Source organism: Equus asinus, chromosome 23 (genome assembly GCF_041296235.1).
Source record: "Equus asinus isolate D_3611 breed Donkey chromosome 23, EquAss-T2T_v2, whole genome shotgun sequence".
Lineage (NCBI taxonomy): Eukaryota > Metazoa > Chordata > Mammalia > Perissodactyla > Equidae > Equus > Equus asinus.
This window is the reverse complement of record NC_091812.1, coordinates 34,757,609-34,769,693: the sequence shown is the minus strand read 5'-3', so window position 1 is coordinate 34,769,693 and position 12,085 is coordinate 34,757,609. Positions and strand designations below refer to the sequence as shown.

Below are 12,085 nucleotides of genomic sequence, written 5' to 3'. Positions count from 1 at the left end.
TTCTAAAACTGGTGGGCTAGAACCTTAGGGAGGACGCGTCTTGCAGGAAGATCTGAGGAACACAGGGGCTGGAGCCGAATAACTACTGGTAAGTGGCTGGGAGTGGTGCCAAGGATTACTAAACTGGAGGGCACAAGTTTCCCCTTCCTTGGTGACATCCTTCTGTAATCCTTTCATCAGTGCCTATAAGGTAGGCAGCTGTCCCAAGAGGGGAGCTGAACTGCAGAGCCCTGAAAGGTCCTTTGGTGCCCATGAGAGTTGTGCAGTCAAACCAGGGGCTTTCCTCCTTGGTTCTCCGCCCATAATTATCAAGGAAGAGGGCAGAGACAGACGCTGCAACAGGTCTGGGTGCTTTTGTAATCCTCTCCCTACCTTTGTCTTAGCTCCCCACTAATGGCCCAAACAATGTCCAAGATGCCTGAGCTGGCGCCCTCCGAGGGAACCACATAGGTCAGGAGCCCCAGATTTTACTAAAGTTTTGTCCCCATGACAGGAAGTACAAAAAAGGGAAATATTACCCTGGGAAGGAGGAAGGAGAAAGGTCAGTGGCTAAGAGCTTAGGTTGGGGTCTCTATCACTTTCCTGTTGTTGAAGTAAGAAAGGGAGCAGAGTCCTCTGGCTTTGTGGTTGCCCGCTAGATGTGTGTACCCAGAAATGCTAGGTATGTGTACCTAGTACCAAGCCATGGTTTAGGGGGAGCAGTGGTAGGAAAGGAGGTTAACTGTGGAGTACAGGGGAGGGAGCAAGGGAATTCTTGGGTAGTCTCAGATGCTCTCTGTGTCTTAAAAACAGAGCTTGTGGCTCATTTGCTTTGCTTATGAATAGTTAACTACTTTGGATGTTTGGTTGTGTTTCAAGAGCTTGGGGACAGAAAGAAAGCTTTAGACTTCCCTTATAAGGTGATTGTTTCTTCTCTTAAGAGGTCATTTACTTAGATAAATAGAGAATAAGGAAGCCTGTGATTGTGCTCGTTAAAATCAAAGAGACTGCCATGCTCTGGGAAACGGAGACAATGCCATAATATCCTTGGTTCCCGTTTAGTCGAAAAGGCTGAGGATGTGACAGTCTGCAAACCTCCTCAAATTATTCACTGTATCATAAAATAAGGACTCTCAAGGCAGGTGGGAACTTGTTTTACTCACTAGTATTTCTAACAAGTGCCAAAAATTCCTGATCCTTGTGGGCTTTTTTGGCATACCAAAGGGCTAATTGGCACAGCAAATCCCTCTGTTGCACGAAGCTGTTCCAAAAAGTCCAACCTGAGAAAATATATTATGATTGCCAACCGTTCTCATTTGAGGAGTTCACTTTGAGTCAGGGATGTGTTCCTCATAATTTATGGAATGATTATCTAGCTTTCTGCCAATGTTTTGAAGACATGGTGTTATGATAAGTGTATTTATAATATAGCTCATTTTTTGTGGCCAAGAACTTACATGATAATTACTTTTTTCATAACAAATACCATGTTAGAGGATATAATGCAGTGGACATTTAAATTCTTATAGGACATTGAATTATGTTTCAGATTTCTGTCCAAAAAGATCCCAGAGATAAAGAAAAGAGGAGGAGGGAATAGGTAGAATGGAAGACAAACATTTCCTTCAGCCTCCAGCCAATGTGGGTTGAAAGATGCTTGTGAAATAAAATGATTTCTAGCCTGACTGTTTTCTTGACGGAGAGGAGATAATAAAACAACTTTGTTTTAACTAATACTGAGCCTGAAGTTGTGTCTGAGAGCCCAGATGACTTGCCTTGTATGAGTTGGCCCCAGAAGGAATTCTCCATTTAAAGGTTTCTTCCCTTGAAAGTATGCTGATGCTGGTGGTGGTCAGAGGGGGTTGTCTGTGGCAGTGAGGGGCGAGTACTTCCAGGAGCTGCTGGTATATGAAGACGGCCCTTTGGGCAGGCTGGTCTGACGACCTCAGCCGTAGACTGAACATGATCTGTCACATCAGAGGATTTTCTCAACTTCTGAATCTTCTTAATGCCTCTCTGTCTGCCACTAGACCGGCTTCTTCCATCCTCCTGCCCCATTCCGCTTGGTTGGGTCTTTACCTTCCCCAAAAAACTATCTTTAAAGAGAGTCTAGGCTCAGAACACATACGCTGCTGAGAAAGAATGTTCTGAGAGAGGTCCCTGCTGTTTTGTCTCTGAGGTGGGGAGGACACACCTTGCGTAGGAGGGAGAGAATACAAGAAAGGAATATAGGTGCAGGCACCCATTGGTAGACATGGTAACTTTCCATGTCCTCTGTTTTGGCAACTGCCCTGAAGTTTGCTGGAAGTCTTAAAAGGTCTTGAGTGGAAAAAAATAGTAACAACTACCCAGACCTTTCTTGTTTCAGTTCACTCTGAGAACTCACATCCTTTCCGTGTGTTACACAGCCTCAGTGTGAGATCCCGCCACAGCCACTTGAGCGCAGCTGCCCCTCCTTTGGCTTCCTTCTTAAACAGACACCCTCGGGTGTGCCATTAGATCTTGGTCAAGACTATCTGACATCGGGAAAGTTTCTTTATGGTAGTGACTGAGAATAAAAGTAATTAGTTTTCAGCACTGGTGTCTGGCACTGTGCCAACTATTTGGTATGCATTATCGTATATAAACCCCGAGACAACAAATGAGATATGTGTTATTTTTAGTCTTTTTTTCTAATCACTTCCCAGCCCCATTGTTACATTTGATGTTCTTGGCTAGGAGGCCTTTTTTTTAATGGAACAGTTGTGATATTTCTTCCAAGTTTCCAAGAGAGTTTTATGGTACACTGAGTTCCCTTCCTCCTTCTCTCTTCACCTCCCTTGATTCCTCTCTCTCCTTCCTTCCTCTCCTTCCCCCCATCTTTCATTCCACTACTTACAAAACACTACTTACCAGAAGCAGCAAAGAACAAAACTGGTAAGGTCTCTGTCCTCCTGGAGCTTATGGATCTCGTGGGCAAAAACAGACAAGAAATAAGTAAACAAATATACAAACAAGGCCAATACAGATTTGGTTAGCTACCAAAAGAAAATATAAAGGGTGATGAGAGAGAAGGAGCAATAGAGGGAAGTTACCTTAGAGGGATGGGCAGAGAAGGTCATTTTCTGGAGGTCACACTAAGTTTGAAAACTGAAGGAAGAGAACGTGCCAGCTATTTGAGTATCTGGGGGAAGAATATACCAGGTAGAGGGGACAGACAGCAAGAGCAAATGTCCAGAAGCAGGAAAGGGCAAAGTGTCTCTGAGGATCTGAGGACTGGGGAGAAGGTGTGTGGCTAGAACATAGTGAACAAGGGTGAAAGTGGGACCAAGTCCAGTCAAGGAGATGGGCAGGGTCAGATCCCACAGTGCTATGTAGGCTGTGGTTAGGGTTTGAGTCTTGTTCTCAATGATATGGAAGTTTTTGGAGGGAATTAAAGGGAAGGACTGGCATGATTTGATTTTTTATAAGCTTACTCTGGCTGCTGTGTGGGGAATGGTTTATGAGGGTCAGGTGGGAGAGGGGAGACCAGATAGGGGTGCTTTTCTGTGCAGTTCTTCCATGAAAATAAAACCAATGATTAGGTGACCTTAAGAGGTACACCCAGTTGCTGGCCCTCTGATTACGTTGTGCTCATCCTGTGTCCTGCCTTCCCTCACCAGGTTTGACTATGAGGGGCTAGAGCCCAAGACGACATATTACATCATGAGGGACCTAGAGGCCCTGGTCACAGACAAGTCCTTCATCGGCCAGCAGTTTGCCGTGGGGAGCCATGTCTACAGTGTGGCGAAGACAGACAGCTTTGAATACGTGGACCCCGTGGATGGCACCGTGACCAAGAAACAGGTATTTTCTAGGAAATCAGCAAAACAAATTATCAGGCAGAGCTGGGGCCATAGTGTCCTAGAGCTGAAGAGGTGGTAGGGGTGAGCTACTCTGAGCCCTTCATTTTACAGATGGAAGCCCTGTAGCCAGGAGAGAGGAAAGCCCCTGGTGAAGGTTACCTGCCTAGTTAGTGACCAAGGGTGGATTAGAACACAGCCCTGTCTCTCTGTCTAGTATTCCCACCTGGTAACTGATGGGCCAATACTACAAATAGATATAGACCCAACATTTCCTTCTGAAATGTTTGCAGCCTGCAGGCTCTCTATGTGGTGGCCGTTACTGGTGACAGATTCAGAAAAGTTTCCAAGAGCAAAAGATCCCTTTCCTTGGGACCTACAGGTGCAGGGATGTTTCATCTTCTCTCACCTTATGTCATGGAGGAATGACAGGAGCTTAGCCAGATAGGTTTGTTACTCCTGGTAGGGGAAGAAATAATTGGAAAATTTGCCCCAAAAAAATCCCAAAGGAAGATTTATGCTTAAGAATTATTTATGGTCGAGAATTATTACTACCATAGATAAGTGGCAAAATCAACCACAGCTTCTGTTATGGTCTCATCTTTGTGAATTGTGGAAGCGAAGGTGAAAGCTGTCACTATTATTTTTTTTCTCAGTTTTGTTTATTTATTGGCTATGGCAAACGTGGACTACTCTGGGAGCACATTTTAACATTTAGAGTCTAAATAAAACACTCTGAGTAATGTTGAGAAGTTCCATTCCCAAATGCCCCAATTTTTGCCTCTTATACCTAATTCATCAAGCACAGTCAAGCCCATCAAGTACTTCATCACGTACAACGAAATAAATCAGAAGCTGTGGGTTTTTGGGACACTGCTATTTTTATTTTGACTACTATGTCATCCATACTCCTTGTCCTAGGGTCCCCTTATGTGCAGATGTCCCAAAGCCTAATGCCCTGCTGTTACTCTCTTGGTATTCTCCCTCTGGTCTGCTCAGTTTTATGGTGATCTTTCATCTCCATCAAAATGTCAGTCTTTCATTCTAGAAGACCTTCTATGGCTGGACGAATTGATTGCAGTCTTACTTACAGTACTTACTTGAAAGGTGTAAGGTAGTGGAGAAAATTGTGGTTAAGAAGTTTGAAAACTCAGAATCAAATCCTACCCCTGCCACTTACTAGTTATGTGAGTCTGGGAAAGTTGCTTGATTTCTTTGAGCCATGGTTTCTTCCTCATCTGCAAAATATCTGTATCATGGAGTTGTTTTGGAAATGGAATGAAATAAAATACACAAAAACTCCCAGCCATCCTTTACACAGGGAGTGCACACTACATTTTTCATAGTTGTGTTTTGTTTCACTCAAGGATGCTTTCTTGCAGAGTGGATTGAATTCTCTCCAAAATAACACCAGTGAATCCCTGGAGATGTGAAGTCAAGAGCTCAGTGCATGGCATCGTTGAGCTTCTCTGCCTTGATAAGTGTTTTCTGGTTTTGTATCATATCCCCACTTCCATTTTACACAAGGACCTCAGAACAAATTTTCCCAAATCCAAGACTCATGTAGAATTCAAGGGTCATAAAAAACATGTTTTCTGAAGTATCCTTGGGAGATTTTTGTTCAATGATGAGGAAGGCTTGAAAACAATTCCTTGAAGGGATTATGTCGTCAATGCTAGGTTCTGGATTTTATCTACTCCTGAGAAGCTTGTCTGTTGAGCTAATTTGTTTTGCTGTTAAATCCACTAATACTCCACCTTGTTTCTTTTTTCTTGGTTTTTCTTTAACTGTTCACATCAGGCCAATTCCTCAGCTAGATCTCAAGTTTGGACATCTATTTATTCCATGTTCCCTCCAACCCTGAATACTGATTTCTCTTTTCACTCTGGAATTTATTGATTTTTTTCCTTCCCACACTCTTTTGTTTGAGCTCAAATGTAGCTGTAAAGTGATAAGTGCTACCAGCACCTGCTCTTGGGAGTTTCTCCAGTATGAAGGAAGGTTGTTCATCTTCCCAGATTCCAGGACCCAAGTGACATCTTCATTAGCTGGTGGTCATGAGTCATACTGGAGCTTCTCTGCAGGTCTGGGTTTGGCTCAGTGAGGGTTTTGGAAGACCTGTTAACGCTCAGGACATCCCCATTGTCCGCACGTCACAGATGGTCCTCTCACAGTTGGTCCCATTGGCATGGAGGGGGAATTCCTGCATGGTGGGGCTGTTGCTAAACTTTCACCACCAAAGCCTACATCTCAGCACTCCTGGGAGGTCAGTAGTTATGAACATTCAATTCCAGGGAAAGTTGAGTCTGGGGCACACTTCATGTGACATTGTTGCAAAATAAGCACTATCCACTCCTAAAAGACATGTTTGGATTTAAATGAACTAGTATTATTTTTAAATAGTCATAAAGTACTTGGTGCATGCATTCAGTAGCTATTTCCTGAGAGCCTACCAAATGCATAATATTGGTTTTTTTCATGGTGCAATTTTTTGATATAAATGTATAACAACTTTATTGAGATATAATTCACATACCATACAGTTCATCCATTTAAAGTGCGTGCTTCAATGGTTTGTAGTATATTTATAGAGTTGTGCAATCATTATCACAATCAATTTTAAAATATTTTCATCACTCCAAAAAGAAACCTTGTACTCTTTAACTGTCACCTCCCTCCCAGCCCCTGGGAACTCCTGATCTACTTTCGGTCTCTATGGATTTTCCTGTTCTGGACATTTCACGTAAATAGAATCATACACTATCTAGCCCTTTGTGACTGGCTTCTTTCACTAAGCATAATATTGTCAGGGAACATCCATGTTGTACTTCATCCCTTTCTTTGCCAAATAATATTCCATTATGTGGATACACCACATTTTGTTTATCCATTCATCAATAGATGGACATTTGGATTATTTCCACTTTTTGACTATTATGAATAATGTTGCTGTGAATATTCATGTAATGTTTTTGTGCAGACATCGGTTTTTAAGTCTCTTGGACATATACCTAGAAGTGGATTGCTGGGTCAAATGGTGACTCTATGTTTAACCTTTAAAGAAACTACCATATAGTCTTCAAAAGCAATTGCACCAATTTATAATCCCACCAGAAGTGTATGGAGGTTCCAATTTCTGCACACTTTTGCCAACCCTTGTTATTATCTGTCCTTTTGATTATAGAATACATAATTTTAAAATAAGCTACTATATTATGTATTATTTTAAAATTAAGAGAGAAGGAGATTTAATCTCCATAAGGACAAGCAGAAGTGTGCCTTACCTAGCAAACCCAAAGAAAACGTAATGATGCAACGTTTCCATTTGCTCTGGGAGGCAGATTGCTATGGTCTCTCCAGGGTTCTATCATGATGGAGTTCAGATAGACATAGATTTGAAGGCTGGTGGTGTCATTGTTATATTTGTGACTTTGGGTGTGTTACTTCTCTGAACCTCAACTTGGTGGGTTGGGGGACATGCTGGTAATAATTACCATATAGGGTTATGGAGAAGGTTTGAGGAGAAAGTCCTGTAAGGCACAGTGGCTGGTACCTATTTGATACTCAAGGGATATCTGTTCCTTCCCCCTTACCAGAATCTTCGACTTGACTGAATATCAGTTTGAGGAAGGGCCACGAGTGGCGTTTAAGTGTACAGGCCTGAAGTCAGAAAGTGTTGGCTTTGGATCTCGGTTCTGCCACCTCCTGGCTGGGTGATCTTAGGAAGTTACTCAACTTCCCTGTACCTTTCTCTCCTTACTGTGAAAATAGGATAGTAATTGTGGCCACCTCATACAGCTATTGGGCGAATTAAATAGTACATGTAATGTCCTGGCTCATAATAAACACTCATAAGTGGGTAACTAAAATAAGTTAATGTTAAAAGAGCATCCTTGTGAAAGAAAGATTTGGGCATTTAATGAGCCATATATGATAAGAAAAGCAAGGGAAAAAACCATACAACAATATACAGCTTTGCAGGATGTCATGTGAAGATATGGGAAGGCCTCTTCAGTTCTGAGTTATCTGTGAACTAATTCAAAGTCACATTTCTCTGCCTGCCCTAAGTCCCTCCCACCTCCTTGCTTTGGAAGGGGAAAGGTTTTTTAAGGCAGCTTTGTCTCCTTTTTGTCCTTGATTCGAGGTCGGAGTCAGGAAACAGACCGTGGAAAAAAGCTGTTTCACATATCTCTCTAGAGATAAAGAAGAAATGCTTCTCCAACTAAAATGAATTTCAATCCTTCTGGTGATAAGTTCTCCCACCCCCCATGTACTCCACTGCTGTGGAAATGTTCCACAAAGTCCATCCTGCCTGCAAGACCCTGTGGCGGTCATTCAAGGAGAAAGAAAGAAACCTCCGAGGTGTCGAACCCCTGATGAGAATTCTCAGGGACCCCACTGGCCTCACTGTGGCCTGTGGGGTCTCATAGAATTTACTATGGCTGCCTCCAAGTGTTGGATATTTTTGTGACCTTGGGCACCAAGGGAAAAGTCGATATGTGCTTTCCATTAAACAGGCCCCAAGAGAGACTCTCATTTAGAAATAGCAATTTAATGAGGCGTGGTTCGACAATTGCAATTTGTCCTTTTATCGTCCCATGAGTATATGTCACTGTTTGTTTTAAGGTGAAACTTAGTCACGTGAATGAATGATGATGGTTTCTTCAAATATGAATGAAGAAGTAAGCCAATAGCTACTACAAGAGTAGGGGAGCAGTTTGATCAAATTGCTGTCTAATTTAAGCGGTTCCAAATTTATGCCTTGTTAAGAGATGGGAAAGATGAGGGAAGGTCAGGTAGCTCCCAAAGGCCTGAAGGGTGGCCCATTCTCTCCTCAAGGATGAATTCGTTGTACAAACATCAAGATGTTCCACAGTGCTAGGCACTCTTTCTCTTCTCACCATCAGTATCCCAAGGAACTTTATCAATACCTAGATCATCTTTTACCATTATCCTCTCCATCTCCCCCATGTTGCCTCAATCTCCTGGAGTCACCACTCAGTGCTCTACGCTTATGAGACTCTCCCAGCTCTGATGGAAGGAGTACTCCAATCCTGCTGGCATGAAAGAAGCACAATATGACAAATGGTACCAGGACTGAATGACAGTGTATTGCCACTAGCGTGGGCATTGATCCAAAACCCTGACCTATGTTTTGAAAATTAGCTTTGAAATGGGAAACCCTGACACTTCAGGAGCAAAATTTAAGCAACCGAGTCTCTCTTTGTGGCTTGTCCAACTCTTGTATTTCCGTTTAACAAGATCAAAAGTCATGAAATTTTCTACCAGTGCTGAAGTCATTTGCAATTAACAGTTCAACTGATATTTAAAAACCTGATGTAAATAAATGCATACCAGTTAGCTGATCTGGAAAACCAAGTCCAATTTGATTATGTCAGGCTAACTCCGAGCTTATTAATACCTCTTCAAGTTATGCAGGCTGTGTGGAAACATTTTGATGTTGTCCTCAACCTGGAAAAAAGAACCATCTGAAATTAGTCCATAGAAAAAGCACACTTTGAGATTGATTGTGAAGTCACTTTGCTTTTAGAGTTATTTAAATTTGCAGGAAGGTGTCTGCACTTTTTAATTTCAATATTTAGAAATAATGAAGAAAGTGATTACTTCCTTCTGAGATACTAATGTCTCTTTGGTAATCTTGAAATCACATTTTAGTCTGGCTTGTGATACTTGAATATATACCGTGGTACCACTAAACCCTGGTCAACAGGTATAGAGAAGTTTAGCACATTTTCGTTTCTGGAGGCATCCTATGAAGGCAACATATGAATGGTGTCAGTTAGAGAATCTGGGGCCCAGGACTGAGTTCTCTATTCAGAGTTAACTGATCAACCTTCAACTTCAACCTTCAGTTTTTATCACATTCTAATCAGTGAACAACTGAGAAACTGTCATTACAATTAATTTATCACTGTCTCTATAATATACCACTTGCTGGAGCGTGGTTTATGCATCTAGAAGTAGAATTTAAATCATTTCAGTCATACTGATTATGCCACCTATAGAATTCAGTTAAATCTGAAAGTTGGTACCTACAAACAGTCCTCCTATGTTGAGGAATAGAACTGTTTAGGGAGTGAGGCGTTATCATTACATGTATATTGTGATTAAATCTGGGTTGAAAAAAATCCATTTTCTGTTGCAAGTTGTGATGTTGAAAAAAAATCCCCATCATTAATATACATTCCCTTCCTACTTTAGTATGATATGGTGAAGGTAGTCGAAGTGCGATTCATTCATGTCTTCACCCATTCAGTGAATGTCTACCAACACCCACTATAAGCCAGTCGGCTTGCTGGACTTTGAGATACAACAGAACACAGGACAGTCTAGCAGGGAAGACAACCCGACAGTGGACTTGTAATTACTAGAGTTTATTGAACGGTATTACAGAGAAAGAGCTTATTTGGGAGTGCATAGCAGGGAGAACTAACCTAGGCTAGGGCTCTGTAAAGCTCCCCAGGGGGAGGTGATATTTAAGCTGTGCCCTGAAGAATGAATGGGAGCCAGTACAGAGGGAAACCATCTTCTGGGACTACATGCTTTTCCTCAGTCGGATGTAGTTACACCATTGTGTAGCTTTCCAGATAAAGAGCTGGGATTTCCTGAAGGCAACAACATTCTCAATGGGATGTTGCAGTGTGTATGACTATGATTCTCAACTTCAGTATTCATTCCACAACACTGTAGTTGTGGTAAATAAAGACAACTGAGCCTCTTGCTAGAACACCTTGAAAACCATGGATTAAACCATTTTTTTCTAATAGTTACTTTTATGTGATTTTGCCTATTTGTCTTCCAAGGACCAAACACATATGCTTTGTAATGACTTGCTGGCTGATTTGAAAGAGACACTATCTGGTTAGTTAGGAAGTTGTTACTCCCCTGCTTCGGATTCATTGGAGTTTTGTTATAATGACTTCCCTTCTCCTGACATAAGTTGATTGCTTTAGGACAATTTTCTAAAATGTTGGTAGTGGAATCCTGCTAAGGTGTGTGATAAGAATCTAAGCGTTCTGGAACGGCATCACGGTTACTTCCTACTGAGATACTAATGTCTCTGTGTAGTTGGGAGGGTGACCGTCACCAGGAAACATAAATATTAAAGGAAAAAGCTGCAAACTATCACAGGAACTGAGGGAGGAAGCTACCTCTGCTGTCTGGGTAAAGTGTGTCAGAATCTAAGATATCCCAGAACTGGAGCTGGTGTGGAATGAACAGGGATCAGCAGTCATTTTGGCCAAAGACATGGGGAAATGGAATGTGTGTGACCTAGTTCCATTGTTCCAAATTTGATAGTTGGAATCCGGATAGCTTTTAAGTCTTCACTGTCCAAGCAGCCCTCTCATCACCTAATGTGGTTTTGGCTACATGGGTGTTTTAAAAGATCACTTAAGAAGTCATTTGACCTTGGTTTCCCCCCAGATAATTATTTGCAATTGTTGGCCCCCAAGAGTGCTGGTTGGTTGTAAAAAACGGTAGATAAGAATTGCTCCCAAGAGAAGGGCAGCTAGGTATGGTTGTGTAGTCAGTGCACAGCATAAAGGCACACCTCCCCCCTCCACACACCTAATGGGGGAGGAGAAGCTGAAGTCCAGGGCAGCCCAAAGGAAGGATGCTTTTCTGTAATTTGTCCACCTGTTTGTAATTTATATAAGGGCATGGTATGGACTAGCTTCTGCCCCACTCAACCACTTTTGAACTCATGCTCACAGCTAACTCTATGACTTAAACAAAGAAAAATGGGTAATTCTAGGTAATTTTTTTCATGGAGAGATATGTCTGTCCAATCCAAATTTTCTGCTTTATAAGCTGCATGCTTTCCTCTACAAAATATGGTTCAGATGTTACACAGCAATATTTTTACCTTGAAGCTTTCCAGATAAACCGTTGGGATTTCCTGTGGGAGATAACATCTGAGTTAGGCTTGCAGAGTCTCTTCCAAGCCTATCCCCTCTCCAGGTCCACATGCTTGGTGTGGTCAACTGACTGGAGATGCAACATTGTACCAGATTTCAGGGCCATATGTTGTTTTCCCCTGGAACTCATCCCAAGTCGGTATTTGACTAGGTCGGCTGCTGCCAAAGAACTGTTGGTAACGTACAGCTCCTCCTTCCCCGCCTGGCTGCAACATGTCCTGTGGTCTCCAAACGAACATCTGGCAACTCCGCTCATATTTAGCAACTTGCAGGCTTCCCTGCACTGATTTACACAAGGGCTTAAAAGAAAAAAAACACCAACACTCATTTATCAAACATTTATCA

At 42.1% G+C, this 12,085-nt stretch overlaps 1 protein-coding gene across 1 annotated transcript in view; it reads left to right on the top strand.

Moving 5' to 3' along the window:
• Positions 1 to 12,085, top strand: part of PGM5 (phosphoglucomutase 5) — a 168,251-nt gene that overhangs the window by 120,856 nt on the left and 35,310 nt on the right. The window contains exon 9 of the mRNA XM_014846775.3: positions 3,621 to 3,804. Coding sequence (XP_014702261.1) covers positions 3,621 to 3,804 — 184 coding nt within the window. The remainder of the gene's footprint in view (positions 1 to 3,620; positions 3,805 to 12,085) is intronic.